General features: G+C 46.5%; 1 protein-coding gene across 3 annotated transcripts in view; it reads left to right on the plus strand.

The window, feature by feature from the left end:
* The window catches only part of PXDC1 (PX domain containing 1), a 191,341-nt gene that overhangs the window by 83,656 nt on the left and 88,882 nt on the right, over positions 1-18,803 (plus strand). The window contains exon 1 of one of the 3 annotated variants that reach the window (XM_090136993.1): positions 10,183-10,642. The exons of 1 other annotated variant lie outside the window; for it this stretch is intronic. In XM_090136993.1, the coding sequence (XP_089993119.1) occupies positions 10,387-10,642 (256 nt within the window). In that variant the 5' untranslated portion in view covers positions 10,183-10,386. Of the gene's footprint in view, positions 1-10,182; positions 10,643-18,803 lie in introns of those variants that run through there. One more of the 3 variants, XM_031589302.2, reaches the window with a different exon arrangement.

Raw genomic sequence — 18,803 nt, forward strand, 5'->3', positions numbered from 1 at the left:
GATGCCTGTGTCTTCATTAGATCATTCCTAGTCTTCTTTCTAGGAAGGAAAAGAAAGCTTCAGTTGTGCCCCCGCTGAAGCATTTAGCTGTAAATCTCTGATTGTCTGCCTACTTCAGCGTGGATTTAACTGGCACCTGTGTTTAACTGTGCTGACACATGCCTGTACGTTGGTGCAGTCATAGCTCCCTGAAGATTTGCACCGATGAGGCTGTGTTTGTGTAGTGACATCACTCCAAAATGCTCAGATGCAAAGAACTTTCCTGTTCTTAAGGGAATTAATATCTTTAACGCTAAGGAAGGAGGCTATTTCCCTTTCTGTTCCCATCCACTCTTGCAAGCTGAATGATTAGACCATCCTTGCAGAAACTAAAAAAATCTTGATTTGTGTTTGGTACCCTGTGAACAAACAGTATTCCTGTAACGTTAGCAGTGCTTTTATTTCCAGATTATTTTGTTTGGGAGTTTCACTTTGCAGGCAGTGTTGTGTTGTTTGGATCACAATTGCTATGGGAAAGCAATTGAAAGGCAAAGAAAACAGTCTCATAAAACTATTACTTCCTTGAAGCAAAGCATGTGCTTGGAATCCACACTATCAAGTGGGTTTCCAAAAGTATGTAATTCAAGGAAAATTGTGCTTAGTAGTGGAATATACATCTCATTTGGAGAAGAAACATTCAGCTAATTGTATATACCTCTTATTTAATCTTTTTTAGTAGGCCGATGTGTAGTTGTTATCATGAGATAATGTAAGAAACTAGTGTAAGATGTTCACTAAAGATTAAAAGAGAAAAATTGTGAGTCCTTGTATAGCAGCTGCATGTAACCATTCTGGGCAGTTTTTGTCACCCGTGCTTGGGTTAGGCAAATGGGAAATTAGACAATTGATAAGTGATAGCAGAAAAATAAACCTCAGTTTTTTCCAGGCAGCAACTGAAGAGAGCCAGCTTGAACAACAAACTAGTCAGAGGATGCAATTTGTACTGTATTTACATTAAGATAAGACTGTACTATCCTATCTCTTTACTTATATAATTACATCATTTAATGTTACTGATTAAGCTGCCAGGGTCTGGGATGAGAGAGCCAAGATGATGTTCCTGCAGCAGTGAATCCCTGTTTGTGTAGAGGCTCCCGTCTACAGAAGCTGAGAAAACCTCTTTTACTCATAGTCCCTGAACTGAAGTTGAGAAAAGCTTTCAGCCTTCATTCATAAATTCCTTAGCAGAATTCTTCAGAAAACCTTTTGCTTTTATCTCTAGACATCTTCAATTTCTTCTTTGGTTAATTATTTTCCTTAGTATCCGTATAACAATATGCATTTCCCATTAGATGTCTGTATTACACAATTCTTTGTTTTCTCATTATATTACATGCTTAGATTTTTGAAGTCACATTCTTTTTAACTATTGCCATTTAAACCTCTGCTCCTTGAACTGTCTTATTTACCAGCTATTTTCTGGAGTCAGTGATTGTATGCACAACTGCAAGCTTCTAAGACAATTAATTTCTGTGTTTGTTTCTATTCTATTTATATTAGTTTCACTGAAGCAGCAGAAGATATAGACGGTCCTGGATAAAGGACTGCATCAGGCTTGTATAGTGATGACTTGGGCTAAAACTATGCTGTGGAGGCCTGAAGAAGATAAGCATTAAAATTACAGTAATCTTGCCATAGAATATTGCATTAGCATAGGCTCTGCTTGCAGCAGTAATCAAGACCTTGTACTTTTGTAAATGCTCCTGTCTCACAGAGTGAGTTGGGTTGGTGCACCATGTTACATAGGTTCTGTCCCATGGGATGTGACAACACTGTTTGCTGAAAAAGGAGGATTCTGTAGATATTTTAGCTGGTCTAATTTGAACCCGACCTTGTTTGAAACTTAAGCTGGTTTATAGTGGGATTAGCAAATGTGCTGTATATTGAATTGTGGGTTTTGATTTTGGGTAGTGCTGAGTGGAGCCAGGAGTTGGACTCGATGATCTCTGTGGGTCCCTTCCCAACTCAGCATATTCTACAAGTATGGAAATAATTCCCACTGTCACTGCATCCCCCTTTCATCCAAATAAAACAAACAAAATACCATTACTGGTGAAACAGTATGTATTTTTCTGCTTGGAGCAGTTGTAGAATCAAACCCAAAGGCTTTTAACATGGATAGAAGCTGTTTTTGCAGCAATTATTTGTACTGAAACCGTTGCATATCTTTTGTGTTATTCTTCACGTTCCTTTGTGGCTTCACTCTTAGTTGAGAGTCAACCCTTGGTTGAAGTTACTGAACTTATCTTTTAAGGAAGAAGTTATCACTGGCCTATGCAAGGATGGAAGTTTTGTAGGTGCTTTGTCAGCCTCTTTGTATTGAGAATAATGAGAGTTGTCCATTATATTTTGTCTTTTTTTATTAAGAGGTGCTATGCTAACTTATATGACCTTCACTATGTATAATGCATGTATGAACCACACATATGTTCAAGGTATTCTGGCCTTTATAATTTGACAAATAATAACAGGGCTTTAGGGAAAGTACTTATCATATGGGGAAATATCTTTTCTCATAGGAAAGAGAGCCTCAATTCACACATGAGTTGCACTAAGTTACACTGGTGAATATAGCACAATGGTCCTAACAGATTCACTACCAGCTCCTTCCTGAGTAAGAGGAAAAAGAAACAAAAAAGAAGGGGGCAGGGAAATTGTTTCTTTCTTGCTATTGGGAAGAATTTGAAAAATAGAATGCTGAGCAATATAGGAAAACAAAGGAAAAATAGTTGTGTATTATTCAAGCTTCATTTGTATTTGGTACATTCACATAGACACATTAAGCATGAAAAGAACTCAGGAACATAGAGACATTCATTGTGAGATTTTGCTTCATTTTTAAGGCAGAATGGGACACAGTGTGTGGACTCCCCACTCTGCTGTTTTTTAGAAGGGATCCCCTCTGAAGCCATTCTGAATAAAGCATAATTAGCCTTGTTTTCATTAATGGGCCTTTACGTTGTGGCTTTGACAACTAAAAATGGGGGAGAGTGTGGGCCACCCTGGTTATAGAGGGGACATCATAAAAATTGAGGAACATGTTGTTACACACAAACTGAACTACCAAAGGTATGATGGGCTTGACTTTAATTCCTGTAATTACACTAAGGATACAGAATATGGCTGGACTGAAATAACTCAGGTAATTACTTAGCATATTGCTCTAGTTTCTGCAATGGCAGCCACTGTTTACATCTCTAATTATGCTGTGTAGAACATCCAATCACTCACGCTTGTTTTGACTCGAAGCATTTGTAGCAGCAAACACTGATGAGCTATAACTTATGGATGCAGCTATGTGAATGAATGCAATTCAGTAATACCTGTTCATCAGGCTCAGGATCCAATCCTGCATTTCTTTCATATTTGGCATTCTTGTTGCTGCAACTTCCGTATGTGTTCCTTTCATTAAGAACTTCTTGCCACGAGCAAGTGCTGAAGGGCTCCATATTCACATAGCTAAGCCCTTAAAATTTTGTGCCCTTAAAATTGAGTTCAAGAGCAGGGTACTGCAGTTCAGCTGGATGGCTCATATGTTTTCAGTGAGAGTTGTCACTACTTGGGATACAGACAGAGTTGCCAGCATCTAAAACAAAGCCAGTTGCTTCTCCTAGGGTGGTGCAGGGAGAGCAAAGGAAGAATTTGTTCCAGTTGCTAACAACAGTAGCAAAAAAATGCCCAGCTTGAAGTTATTATGCTCATCCTACTGTTTTTAGGCTGGATGATATTTCTTCACAATAAAGAGGAAAAACATTAGAGCACCATGATATTAAAGAAAAAGCCACAACCTCTTAGCATGTGCAGATTGTTCACTTTTGCATTTATAGGTCTAATGGAAATATGCAATGTGATTTTTTCCCTGCAAAACAGTATGTTCTCTAAAGGCTGTATACAAGTCCATGTGCCAAGTGCTGCAAATATTTCAACCTCTAAGACAGCTTCTTTCTACAGGCTTAGGCAAGCTGCTTTCTCTGCTCTAGGGCTCTGTCTCCCCTTCTGCAGACTCAGAATTATAATGCTTGTCATTGCTGAGCACTTTAAGGCTTTCTATTTCGATGTGCAATACAGATGTGCAGTCTTAGGCCATACACGGGATCATTACAAGCCGTACCAAATCCCAGCGCTGTGGACTTTTATTGCCCACTTGGTTGACTGCAGTGGGCTAAGAGTCTGAAAATGCAGATAAATTTTGTCTTGCATATTTTTATGCCAGTGTTTTGGGTTTTTTTCAGTAACCTGCAGGTATATTTAATTTATTTTGCTCTGCTGGAAGCATAGTGAAGACATACTTTCTATGTTGTCTCTAGGAAAAAGGCTCATAAAGGGTAAGTTGTTCCACTACAACTATTCTCCTATTACATGAAGCTAGTTTACCCTTTGGCAGGAATATACCTAGCTTTCAACTGCAGTTACAGCTCCTTGAGCATTTATAATACGCTTTTTAATGGAAAGAATTTCAGGCTCTTCTATTAAATCAAATTCAATGTCAACTCAGAGGGAAAGGAAGGGGTCTTTCAAGCAGTGTTTTACCCAGAAAACATGTTATAGATTCTAAAAATAGGTTGTGCATACATTAAAGGCCATATTATGAGGTAGCCAAAGCTGGAAGGATATTGAGCACTTTTTAACGTCCAGGAGGGCTCAGTACTTCACAGAATCAGCCTGGGGGAGAGAGGAGAACAAAGTGAGAATAGAGAATCCCAGCAGTGCTCTGGCTGTGTGCTCAAGCCTCACGCAGTCCAGCAGCCCCACAGGAGCATGAAAGGATGCTTCGCTCATGAGCTCATTTAATCTCACCAGTGGTGTTCAGATGATCTTGTCACGTGAACTAAAGACTAGACCATCAGGAGCTGCTTTGCCCTTGCATTGCTCTTTAAAATGGAAAACAAATGAAACCCAAACAATTAGCAGAAAGTTGCACGTCGTAGGAGAAAATAAAAAGGTGGCCTACTCCCCATTGCTTGCAGGTATTACAGAGGCATGGGCTGCTCTTCAAAACTCACTGTCTTGTTTTCACTGTATATGTAAGTGGATAAAGCTCTTCTTGCTTTCCGAATGATTTTTGGTACTGTTGAGCAAGAGGAATGGTATTTTATTTGTTCTAGTGCTGCAGTGGCAGCAGAGCAAAATGAGCTGAATGTCTTCGCATCGGCTCTATTCCCCCCTGCTCACGGATCTGAGGCTGGAAATGTGACTTTTTCCTTTGCTTCAGAAGCCAGGCCATGTTTTCATAGCAGGAATGATTTAACAAATTCATCAGGCAAGACGTCTTTGGTGACTCCAGGTCTGGGAAGTGTTCCTGCTCTTTAAGTTGTTAAGCAGCTTGCTGAAATGTTTGAATCCTGAATGCTTGTTCCTGTTAGAAAGAGAAATTATTAATGGAGTCAGGAGCCTGGGTGCAATTTTTGCTTATTTACAGGAATATAGAAAGTCAGCCTCCTTGAGCAAGGGAAGACTTGAACAACCAGAAAGCCTCTTCCTCCCAGAAGGTGTTATCCTTCCTCCTGCTCTTCTCAGACTGTTTCCAGCAGATGTACCAAAGGAATGGGTTTTGGTGGCAGTGTCAAATGAAGGAAACACCTTCCCTCTCTGCCTCTGCTTCCTTCTTCCAGCTGCATGCCACCATGCTGCAGTGTTCACCCAGATCTTCTGGCAAACCTGTACACCTGTACACATCTTTGCACAGGGAAGAGAGCTGGGGCAATCCCAGACATGTGTATGGTCTGGGAAAGAACTCATTGAAAGCAGCCCTGCGGAGGAAGACTCGGGGACAAAAAAAGTTGGACGTGAGTTAGCAGTGTGCACGTGCAGCCCAGAAGGCCATCTGGGAATGGCTTTCAGAAGTCTTCATAGCATGTTTGTATGTGAGAGGCAAATATCCCTGACATTACCACGGTATGGATAAGGAAGCCTGAAAAGACGGGGCTAGCAGATGTCACAGCACACCATGAGTTTAGAAGCACAGATTCATTCATCTTCAGTTGTGTTTCTAGCAATAGTTCGCAGCATAAGAAGGAAGTTACCTGCTCTTAGGCTTCTTAAACCCCATGATTTGGCACTCACATTCAGGCAGTTTTGCTGCATCAGTTGAAGATTTGAGTGAATTTTTAGCCAGATCAATCTTCAAAGGGCCAGGGTCACCTTGCCTGATGAGCAGCATGTGGTGTGTATTCTACATGCATTTTAAATGAATGATTACTGGTTTGTGAAACTGAATGCAAGACTGAAAAATTCCTAGGTAGAAATGAAGATAATAAGTGCTTAGGAGAATATTTGCATCCCCGTGGTATTATATGGTTCCAGTAAAACAATCAGATCACAAAAAGGCAAGGGGATAAAACACATACTCAGCCAGCATCTTTATTCTCTCAGGTGCAATTGCCACTAATTACTTCTGTCTCCAAATTTAAATATGGAAAATAGCAACCCAACACATCATGCAAAAAGGAATGAAATGTCTCTCCATAACAGCCTTTCTTTTAAAAAAGGCAAATACGTGTTCCCCATTTTCTGCTAAAGAGCATCTGCTGCGCAGCGCCTCTGCCCATGCTGCATACATATGGAAAACTAGTCAAATGCAAATGAATGCCCTCTATGTACTTTTAAAAGTGCATGACAGGTACAATTGGTATAGGCACAATAGAAGGTGCTGATAATAAAAGATACTTTCATCTGCAAGATGTCCGTGTCCCTCGTGACTGCCCATCCTCACTGCTCATCCATTTTATTTTCCACGGTGCAAAAAATCTTGCAAGGGCTGCCTTCCTTCTCAGCACGCCGCTATTCCCATGCAAACATTGCTTTCCTGTGTGTGAGCATTTTGCAATGAAACTTTAACAGAGCCATGCAGTCCCAGACTGTTATTACTAAGCCAACCTTCACAAAGGGCAGTTGTGCCCAGGCTTAGCGGCAGGCTGGCATTATACTGCTACATATAGCAGCTAGGGGAGAGGACATGGTGAGAGGTATGTGTCCTGCCAGCTGGGATGAGAACCAAATACAGGGATATGTCTACTTTTCATATTCTTAACAATCAGGATCTGGTATCACTAGGTCAACTCCAAGTTCTTTAGAAGGAAAAAATTTGTTGCAAGCTCATTTTTCATGTGCAAGCATGATAGGCTTTTGCCTGATAATAGAGTTGGAAGGGTAGCACCTGTCAGACTGAAAGAGAAAAACAGAACCAGCCATTCCATGCTTGAGCCATTACCCAGCAGAAGTGGAGAACTCCTAGCCAAAGCCCTGCTGAACCCAGCTGCAGCCAGAGCTCTGTGAGGTGCTGGGAGGTCTGCAGGGCTGCATACGCTTGTGGGCAGGCTGATGACGGCAACATTTATTCCATTGCAAAGGCAAAAAATGCCAATAAGAGCAAGCAGAAGCCATGTGCATAGTTAGAAGCAACTCAAAGCTGACATCTTTTTAAGAAGGGGCTCGGTCTTCATAGAATCGTAGAGTCTCATAATGATCTTTGAGTCCAACTCCTGCCTCTGCACAGGACCACCCAAAAATCAGACCATATGCCTGAGAGTGTTGTCCAGATGCATTTTGAACTCCAACAAGCTTTGCAGCTTTCTTCCTATTAGTTTCTCTTCTTTCAGATCTGTGGTTATTTCAGGTTTCCACAGCAACTCTCAGAAGAGAAGGCATTTTATTTTCTCATATTGTGTTGTTTTAGCACTAAAGGGCTGGAGAGACCACCTAGTACTGGAACAAGAGGAGAGCTTAGAAAAGCCCATCCCAAACAAAATAAACTGTGTCAAGATCCTCCTGTAGGACAAAGGTTTGCAGCGGTTCCTTTCCTGCAAAGCTGCACTGCATATTCCAAGCGGCCCACATCTGCTGAATGTGGGATGTCAAGCCCAATGGGGTTGTGGGAACCCTTTTGTAGTGAGCCAAGGTGAAGTGGGTGGGCCTGTGCCACACACTGCACTGCACTGAACACAGGGAGAGCCTGTGCCCCAGGTTGCTCCCTTTGTCAGGCTTTGTAGGACAGCTCAAGGCCCAGCCTAGCCACAGTGAGGGCAGTCTGGGGACTCTGAGCTCCCCAGCATCTGCTTCAATATCTCAAGTCCTGATTTTACAGCTTCAGGTTTCATGAAAGAAATGGCTGCAGGTGCTGCAGAGTGAGGCTGCAGGAACCAGGTGCATGCGTGCCCCTGGTAGGGCTTCGTTGAGTGCATTTGTTACATCTGATTGTGCTTCAAATGGAAGTAAGACCAATTTTATTACGAAGAAGTTAAGGAAATATGCAATTATGTATTCAAATAGGGAGAGTGGGACATAACTGCACTTATAGGTTTGGAATTGCTTTACCATAAAGACCAAACGCCATTCATTGGTCAATATCTTTAACAGTGTTTTCATCTCTGGCTTCCAACAATTCTTCCAAATGGCTAAACAGCCCCTGCGTTGTTACCATGTGAATTCTTGGACTCATGAACCATGGGTGTCATGGTAGCAGAATTAACTTAAATTTGATATTAGGTCGTGTGAGGAAATGATCTCCAACCTCCCCAAAAATGTTGCACGCAGGAATCATACAATCATAGAATGGCTTAGTTTGGAAGGGGCCTCAAAGTCCACCCAGTTCCAACACTCTGCTGTGAGAGTTGCCACCCATCGTCTCAAGCTGCCCAGTGGCCCATCTAACCTGGGCTTGAACACCTCCAGGGATGGGATACCCACAGCTTCTGTAGGCAGCTGTGCCACTGCCTCACTGCCCTCTGAGTAAATAATTTCCTATTAGCATCTCCCCTAAATCTCCCTTTTTACTTTAAAGCTGTTCCCCCTTGTCCTGTCACTATCAGACCATGTAAAAAGTCAGTCCTATTCCTGTTAATAAACTCCCTTTAGATAATGGAAGGCTGCACTGTGGTCTCCTCAGAGCCATGTAAAAAGTCAGTCCTATTCCTGTTAATAAACTCCCTTTAGATACTGGAAGGCTGCACTGTGGTCTCCTCAGAGCCTTCACTTCCCCAGGCTGAACAAACCCAGCTCCCTCAAACTATCTTAAGAGAAGTGCTTCAGCCCTTTGATCATCTTTGTGGTCCTCCTCTGAAGCCACTTCAACAGCTCTGTCTTTCTTGTGCTACGGGCTGCAGACCTGGACGCAGTACTCCGGATGGAGCTTCACAAAGGCAGAGCAGAGGGGGACAATCTCCTCCCTGCTGGCCACCCCTCTTCTGATGCAGCCCAGGATACCGTTGGCCTTCCGCACTGCAAGCTCACACTGCTGGCTCATATTAAGTTCATCGGCCAAAACCCCCAAGTCCCTCTTGGCAGAGCTGCTCTCAATGAATTCTTCTTCCACTCTGTGGAATCTGGGATTGCCACAACCCAGGTGTAATACCTTGCACTTGGCCTTATAGAAACTCATTATGTTCACTTGAGCCCACCTTTCAAGCTTCTTCAGGTCCCTTTGAATGGCATCTCTTGCTGCTGTCGTACCAACTGCACTACTCAGGTTGATGTTGTCCACAAACTTGCTGAGGGGGCACTCCATCCCATCATCTGTGTCACTGATAAAGATGTTACTGATAAAGATATAGCCTTCCCTTCCCTGGGTCATGGCAGGCCGGGAATTCAAGCTCTGAGCCCCTTTCCCACGGGATGCTCCCAGTGGAGCCCAGAGGGGCACCATCCCGAGCGACACATCCCGCATCACCACACGCTGTCATTGGCTTCGCCGTCATCCACGTACACATTTGCAGCCCCTGGGCATCTTGAGGCTGAGCAAGCCCCGAGCCCTCTGCTTCCTCTCTTTGTCCCTCTTTACCCCAGTGTCGCGGCACTCCCTGCCCCCGGCGGTGCCGCCTTCCCGCTCCCCCCGGCATTGGGGCTGCCTTGGGGCGGTGCTGGGCGCTGACAGCGAGGCGCGCAGCAACCGGAGGCAGTGTGCGCTGCGTATTCCCCCGCTTCCTTCCTCAGCGGCCGGGCTGGAAGTTTAAATGATTTAAAAAAAAAGAAAAACTTCTAGGGTCACTGGGAGGGGGAAAAATTTCCTCGTCATGTCTGTGGCGTCTGCGAAACCGTCCCAAGAAGGAAGAGGAGGATCCGCGGAGCAGCGGGCGGAGGGGCGGGCGGGGAGGAGGGCCGAGGGGGGCCGGGGTGCGGGGCGCAGCCCCCCCCGACTCGCCGCCCGCCCGCGGGGCTGAGCCCTCCCGCAGGAGGAGGGGAGGGGGGGGAGCAGAAGGGGCCGGGCCCGGCCGTCCCGCTCCCCCGCCCCGGGGGGTGCGCCGGGTGGCACCCCCCGTCCTCCTCCTCCTCCTCCTCCTCCTTTTCCTCCTCCTCCCCTTAACTCGGCGGCGGCGGGCGGGGCGCTTCGCTTCGCCCTCCGCCGGCGGCGGGATGGCCTCGGCCGTGTTCGAAGGCACTTCGCTGGTGAACATGTACGTGCGGGGCTGCTGGGTGAACGGCATCCGGCGACTCATCATCAGCCGGCGGGGCGACGAAGAGGAGTTCTACGAGATCCGCACCGAGTGGTCGGACCGCAACATCCTCTACCTGCACCGCAGCTACTCCGACCTGGGCCGCCTCTTCAAGCGCCTCCTCGACTCCTTCCCCGAAGACCGGCCCGAGCTCTCCCGCTCCCCTTTGCTCCAAGGTCCGGGCACGGCTTCGCCTCTTCCCCGCTGCCTTCCCCGGGCGGGGCGGGCGGGCGTCCCCGGGGCGGGCAGGGGGCGAGCGGCGGGACGGGTCGGGACGGGGCGCGACAGGGAGGCGGCCTTTCGCGGTCGGAAACTCCTCCCGGGCCGTTGGTTCGCACTGCGCCGTTTTTGTTATTATTATGGATTCTGCGGGCGTTAGGTCCCTGCCCCTCTGTGCCTCCGGGGAGGGCCGGTGGGGCTGCGGGAGAAGGGCTGCGGCGGACAGCCCCCGCGTGTCGGCGTGTTGTTTGCCACGGGGACTGGGGGGGGGGGGGGGAAAGAAAGAAAAAAGACGCTGCGTCGCTTGGCAGTGGTCGGAGCGAGTGTGGAGCGAGCGCAATTCCTCGCATAACTTTCTGCGAAGCCAGGATTGCAGAGCAGTCAGCGCCGCGCTCCTTCTGCCTTTTGGTTTCCGAAGGAGGTGACGCAGCCCGGGGGTGCGAACCACGCTCGGGAGGGTTGGGGCCGCTCTCGGGCCGCTTTTAATGCGTTTGACGTTTGGGGGATATTTTCGATGACAGCGCTGCTTTTTGCTCTGAATTATATCAAGCGTGTCGCGCGGCACGGAGCATCTATCTCGTAGATCGATGTGCGCTTTTCCAGTCTCCCCAGCTGTCCGGGTAGTTCGGCTGAACGGGAGCGGGGAGAAGCCGGTATCCGATGTGCGCTTTCTTCGGGGAGAAGCTGGAGAAGCCTTCCCCCGAGTCTCGTCTCTCGCCATCCGGGGGCTGCGGCATCCCGCGCACCGGGGATTGAATGGGGCAAAGCGGACCCCGCTCCGTGCCGGGTCCCGGCGCATCTCGAGGCGGCGGCATCGCCCCGGCGGCGCGGCGGTGCCGGCTGCCCTCTGCAGGCGGCCGGGGTTGGGGGCGGCGGAGCGGGGTTCAGTCCCCGCTCGTCCCCTGCCGAGGCGGCCAGCAGCCCTTCTCGCCTCTCTTAAGTGCCTCCAAACTTTGCTTTTGCAAATTATTTTGCAAGAGGAAGCATTTTCGATTCTTCCCTAAGACTCGGAACCGGCAACCTTCACCCATCTTTCCCTAGGGAGCAGACCCCTGTAGAATCTACAGTGAGCAAAGCATCAGTCCAGGATTTGAAAAATGGGAAGCTAATAGAAGCAGATGGTAATCTATTCAGCCTGGAGAGGAGGTGGGGGTTCACTCTGCAGCAGAGACAGAGTACAGTCAGGAGTGGCTTCTCAGCAGTCGCCGCATGCTTCACAATTTCAATAATACTCCTTGAAATGAAGCTGCTCCTGTGCTGAAGAAAATGACTTTGCTGAGTGTGCTTGTGCTCTAAAGTGACTGCCCAAAGCATGTGTAAGTTCATGATGCTGGGACACGGAATCATAGAACTGTAGAATCATTAAGGTTGGAAAAGGCCTCTAAGATCATCCAATCCAACTGTCCATGTGCCACCATTATCACCCACTGACCCATGTCCCAAAGTACTGCATCTACTCTTTCCTTCCAGGGATGATGACTCTACCACCTCCCTGAGCAGCCCATTCCTGTGCCTCACCACTCTTTCTGAGGAGAATTCTTAATACTGAACCTGAATAAGAGTCCCATTTGGCTAAGTGATGCTGATGCCAGCGATACCTGGCTGTGAGCGCACACTGTATGATGCATAGGTGGCCCTTAGAAAAACCTCTGGCGTATGCATGGGTTCTTCATGTTCTGTTTGAAGGCAGAGGTCCAAAGCTCAGTATATTTAACTCAGCAAAAACACCTGGTGAAAGCACAGTCTTGTGCCTGAGCACTCAGTCATATACATCTGTGTGTATATTTTCATATATACATCTTATGCATACAGACATCATGTATATGCATAAGAAATGTGCTTATGTGTGTGTTTATCTTTATGAAGGAATCTGAATATTAGCTGTGCCTTTTATCTGGAGGAAGTGGTAAAATGTTGCAAACCAAACTTGCATTGCATTGAAGGAGTCCAATACTCCTACAGATTTGCTTAAGGAGCATTAAAAGAGCCAGGATTATCCTACGGCTGGGTGAGGCCACAGTATGCTGTGTGTGAGGGATATGAGGAGTGCAAGGCTGAGCTTTTTCACCTTTCTAACTTCTTTACAAAGAAAGGTGATTATTTTTTAAATGTCAGCAGTATCAGCAGGAGCCGGTTATTACCATTGTGCAGTCACTCCTGTTCCTTGGATGTGTGGGTGTTTGCAGAGGATGGGATGGGAGGTATGACATTCTGCACCTGCTGTTGCCTTATCCATCCTTTGGTAGGAGGGAGGAGGAGGCCCTAGGGGTTGTGACACACCTTTAAGAATTGACAACACCATGTGGCAAAGTGCACTCCATGCATGCATCTGGAGTGCGTTGTGATGTGGAGGGCCAACTTGAGGCATCCTACTGGGGAGCCAGTAAACAGGGCCTGGTAAGTGCCTACCTGCAGTGTGACTGAGTATGATTCACTGCTGGTATCTGATTTGTGTCTGAAATGTGCCCTTCCCTTCCTCCAGGCAAGTGCAGGAAAGAAGATCACAGAAAAGCATGGGCTGGTTCACTCTTAATGCCACTGGTCTGTTTCTGTATGCAGAGTGAACTGCTTTTGTATTTAAATTTCTTTATGAGAAAGACAGCCTTGTGGACCTGGAAGCTGAGTCAAAATCAGTGATTTTGCAGTAGTTACAATAGACCCAATAGATGCTGGAAGTGAAGTATTAATCTGGGAAAGAACTCTTTTTTTCTAACCTTCTGTTTTCTCTAAATATTACTTCTGGGGATTCTTGGAGAAGATATATCCTAAGGCCTGATGGAGCTTCAGTGCAGTCATACATCTGGCCCCAACCTCAGTGCAGGCATAGAATACAGAATTACAGAATCACAGAATATCCCAAGTTGGAAAGGACCCATAAGGATCATCGAGTCCAACTCCTGACAGCACCAGGCCTTTCGGTTCTCTTCCCTTTCAGGCTTCCCTCGCCTGATTATTGCCACCAGGGTTTACCTGTGGCTCCCCAGAGCTTTTCTCTTATCATCTGCCATGCTGGCGCGCAACCTTTGTCCAACCATAAAAGCTGTCCAGCCGCAGAGGAGATTTCCAATGGAAGCTTTGTGTGCAGCATGCTCATAGCACAGAGCAACTCTCCCCTCTCCTGCAGCAGCCTCTGGGCAGCCCTTCCTGGTGGCCGATGCTGAGCTCCGTCTCTTTCCTGCATCACCAGGAAGACATGTGCCAGGAAGTGCTTGGGAAATCCTGCAGGGCTGCAGCCTAAAGGCCTTGTGCAGAGCAGAGTTCCTGAAGAGCCGTCTGGGAACGTTATGTTTTCCTGCACATTTTGCTACGAACGCTGTATTCATAGCTTACAGTTTTCTATATGCTGCATTACACTGTTGTTGTTTACAGGGCCATCTGGGAGCGTGATTTATGCAGAGAGGGAACTCCACAGAAGCAGCATAGTGCTTTCCACAGACAGCAGCTGTTTGGGTGCTGTGACAATGCAGATAAATACACTGCATCTATTGTGCTCTTCCCATTGTTGACATTGTCAACAGTTCATTAGTGGGGCTCGCTCAGAGCGTCTGTCTGGCTGACAAAGGATGCTGCTCTCGGTTATCAGACTCTAGCAGTGCTGTAAGACTGAAATTGAGTTTGGGGCTTCTGGGGTTGGTTTTTTTATTAGCTGAATTTCATGGTTCATCAGTAATGCTGGAGATAAATGAAGCTTGCCATGTTGTTATAAAGCTGGGCACAAGTTGCCTTTTTGTGGTGGACTGAGGCAGTATGTGTATGGGGGGATTTCGGTGGGGAGGAATGGAAATGAGGTTGTTTTCTGATGACAGGTCTCACCTGATAAGAAACCAGCACTGAAAGTGGCTGTAGGAGCTTGCATTTTTCATTAGGCATTGACTGCTTGGCTCACTTTTATCTTGTGCTTCCTTGACATCTCGTTTCTTGTGGCTCATCAGGCATCAAGACGGGAGCTCAGTGGGGAAGGGCTATCTGCTGAGGTCTGTCACTGGGAGGTGCCGTTTCCCCATCTCTCAATCCTGCATGAAAAGCCTAGCAGCTGGATGTCTGGGCTGCTTAGCTTTAACTGAGAAGTGTGCCAGGGCCCTCAGATGGCCACGGCCACAGTCCCTGTTCTGGGTGATGTCATTGGGACAGTTTGAGCTTACTTTGTGCCATCCGTGTTTTTACATCTGCTCTGTGTGATCTGTCAAGGAAGCAGTGGCTTGTGCTAGAGCTAAGAGCATTCAAGATTGTGAAAACTCTCTGTCTTTCTGTTAGACACAGATTGATTTCAATATCTTCAAAGTCCAAACATCTATCCTCCTGCATCTCTCTTTTCAACTCTATCGTACCTTTTTCTCTGCTCCCCAAGCATTGTCACCAAAGTGTACCATGTCAGTGATACTGCATGAATAGCACACCCTTTGTAACAGCTTCAGGGACTGCAGTGGCTTGTCATATGCATGAGGTGGATGGATTTTCTTGTGTGGGAAGGGGCAAATGCATCTTCCCCGAGAGATGAGATCAGTAAAATTAAGAAAGAGGCATCAGCAAGGAGCTACAAGTGCTGCCTGACTAAAACCACAGACACAGGTCTGGGATTTTATTCCATGTGATGAGAATCAGATGCCCTAGAAGACAGTATAAATCACCTATAGAGAAGAAAAAAGTGGTATCCTGGTCTTTTGTAATTGGAGCTCCGGTATCCCTCATTGCCTCTAATTATCTGCCCTTCTCTGGATCTTAGCACATCTTTGGACTGAATGGACTCCTGTGGTGTTATTTCTGCAGAATTATTGAAGAAATGTAGTGTGAAGCAATCTTTCCCATCTTGTTTTTTTTTGGTTTTTTTTTCTGGTGGATTTTTTTTTTTTTTTTTTTGCCTCTAAATATTGCTTTGTCCTTCTAGCAGCATTTATATATCCAGAAGTCAACTGAACATGGCTCTCAGTAACTTGCTCTGACCCTCCTTTGGATGGAGGATTGGACCAGCTGAAGTCCCTTCCATTGTACATCATTTTGTGATAGCATATACCTCCTTGTGGCTGGGACCTTCTTGCTCTATCTTCATCCTGGAACGTGGCTTTATTTGCACATACACAAGAGTTTGAACATATCTGAGGGAAAGAAGAAGTAATGATATAAAAGAGGGAAAGAAAAAATAAAGATATAAAAGATTGAGCACTGTTGTATTAATTAATACTGCAAGTGGGGAAAAGAGGCATATCTCCTGTTGAAGCCATACAGTCTGGTCAGGAGGGTCATCTGTGCAAGACAGCTTAGATGTCTTCCTTAAAGATCTGTAATCCATAATTGCCAGTCACGGACTTGTGCGAAGAGATAAGGATGGGTTCAAGATAAGAATCTATAGGCCGTAAATCTTCATTGCAGCGGAGAGTCAGCAAAACACACTGAGATTTCTGCATGTATTTCTCTGCTATTTCTTTTTTCACTTTGATATCTTCTTTGCCATCTTCCTCACAGGGGCTGGGAAGAAGATTAGGTGAGCAGAGCTCAATGCAATATTTTAATCTTTAAGTATATACTGTAATACATAGTATTAATAGCATCACTATTTCATCTTGCACATATCTTCAAAAGTACCCTTTTGTTTGACTTCTGTTCTTGCTCAGTCACCTATACTTGCTGAAGTTTTTAGTGGGCAATGTTGGTGGTAGGTGGATGGTTGGACTAGATGATCATAGTGGTCTTTTCCAACCTTAATGATTCTATGGTTCTATGATTCTGTAAATAATTTGGAGAAAGCAGGAGATCTCTTGGTTATTCTTCATTCTTCTCCTGACCAAAAGCCTCAAGGGGAGTCCTTCAGACTGGAGAAACAGGGTTTGCCCACAGTTTGAGGTCATGCACACATAGCAGAGTTTGTACATAGCAACACCTCTCTAGAAAAACAGATGATTTTGAGTCATCACCAAGGAGTGATTTATGACACATACTTGATTTAGGGATGGATTCGCTCTTCCTTGGAAGGCCCTAAAGGACTCCTGAGACAAGTTCATCATTGAGGGCATCAGCCATCAGGGCCACGTCACAGTCTCATTACAAGCTGTGTGGTGTGTCAGAACTGGTTGTCAGCATGTCACTAGCTGCAGACTCAGACTTGGTGGCTCATAGGGCAGCAATAGGACAGGCTGTCAAGGCTGGATGCTGACATCACTAACTGGCTCCCAGGCCATGCTCCTCATCTGCTGAGCTCGTTTCCTGTTTCTTCTCAGCTCTGGGCCTCTCTCCCACACCATGGCCGAGCGTGCCAGGGACACAGCTGCTTGCCTGATCTGCAAGGCTCCTGCAGCTGCTCTGGCACCAGGGTCCCATAGCAGGAAAAGATGCTGTAGGCCCATGCTGCTGTTTGTGCTGTGTTTTTCCACAGATGTGTTGCTATGTGTGAAGTTACTATGTCTGCACGGTCTCAAATTGTGGGCAAATCCTGTTCATCCAGTCTTAAGAACTCTGCTTGGGGCTCTTGGTCAGGGAAGATGTAAAGGGGAGCTCTCCTCCCCTAAAATTAGGTCACTGGTTGCAGGGGCTGTGCACACAGCAGAACACTGCTGAAAACGAACATCCCAGGTATGGGCAAGTGCCACTCTTGGTCACACGATGTGCCTCTATTGTCCCTCCCTTGACCCAGCATGTGGGCTCTCTTGTGAGCAGGGTGAAAAAAAATCCTAGGGATTTCTCGTATTTGGCAGATGGCTTTGTAGTAAAATAAATAAAGAAAATGGAGCCAGCAAGGCTCCCATTTACCTCAAGCCCTATAAACACAGGTGTTTATAGTATTTAAATCACTTGAAATGATAGTTAATTGTCTAAGCACAGTACGGGTAACAAGACAGAGAGCAAAGTTTTCCTGGGAGGAGTTTGCACATGTTTTCAATTAGCAGTCAGCCAGCAGTCAGGGCAGAGGGAAAGGCATGAGAACAGCATTTCACCATGACCTCACTGAGAGATTTCCCAGCTTTGAGCACAGCTCTGTGGCATACTGAACAAGTGGAAGAAAGCATAACTGGTTCTGGGCTACTGGCTGCTTTGTTAGTGTCTTCTCTTTTATTTTAGGGTGAGCTGTCTGAAGAAAGGGACTCAGAAAGATGAAAAGATAGGCACACACTTTTGCTCTGTGAGCAGAGACAGAAACAGAGGCTTCAGGATACTCTGTGGCTGCCATACAGATCATAGAGTCACAGAATATCCTGAGTTGGAAGAGACCCATAAGGATCAGCAAATCCAACTCCTGGCTCCACAAAGGACCACCCAACATTCAAACCATATTTCTGAGAGCATTGCCCTAGTGCTCCTTGAACTCCAGCAGTTTACTTCCATGGGGAGGCTGTTCCAGGGCCTGACCCTCCCCTGATGGAGCCTCATGCCGTTCTCTCAGGTCCTGTCACTGTCAGCAGTGAGCAGAGATCAGCACTGCCCATCCACTCCTCCACTCCCCTCATGACGAGTAGGCTGCCATACTGCATACGTGGCCAATGTATGAACAGCCAGCCCAGTCATGCTGGGTATCAGGACATCGTGGCACATTTGTGTTGGGGCTTGTGACAGCAAGCAGTCAGGAGGGCTGGAAGGAAGTGAGGGGAGGGACCAGGCTCCACTCCTCCCAGTGCCTGTGCATTGGCATCTGGCTGAGGGCAGTGCAGATGTTGGGCTGTTAGCAGTCCCTCGGGATGTGGGATCACAGCCCATGATGAGTTGAAAACCGCTGGCACATCTGCTAACTCTTAAAAACAGAGCCTTTTAGACTGACGATAAATGAAAGCCTTGCAATCTCTGTAGCTCGTGCAGAAGAAATTACAGGGCTCAGCATATATATGGACAGTCAGGTGGTTTCTGTATGCTTGGGCTGCCACACAGGAAGGCCGCTCCCCAGCAAGCTCAGTTCCCTGCAACCGACCACAGTGGGTCAGCAGCTTTGCACCCCAGAGCTGCACATCCACAGCCATTCAGCATGTATATAGGCATCTGACCCGCTGATGTGTCACCTACTCTCCTTCCTACGCTGTCTGCCTTTTGGTTTTGATATCAGTAAAAGCTTCAGTAGGAAACAGTGGTTACTGTGTTAGATGTTGGAACGTTCCATGCCAGTTTCCCGGTGGGTTTGTGTGCCGGGTGCCTCTGCAG

Source organism: Phasianus colchicus, chromosome 3 (genome assembly GCF_987193195.1).
Source record: "Phasianus colchicus chromosome 3, bPhaCol1.hap1.1, whole genome shotgun sequence".
In the NCBI taxonomy this organism is placed as follows: domain Eukaryota; kingdom Metazoa; phylum Chordata; class Aves; order Galliformes; family Phasianidae; genus Phasianus; species Phasianus colchicus.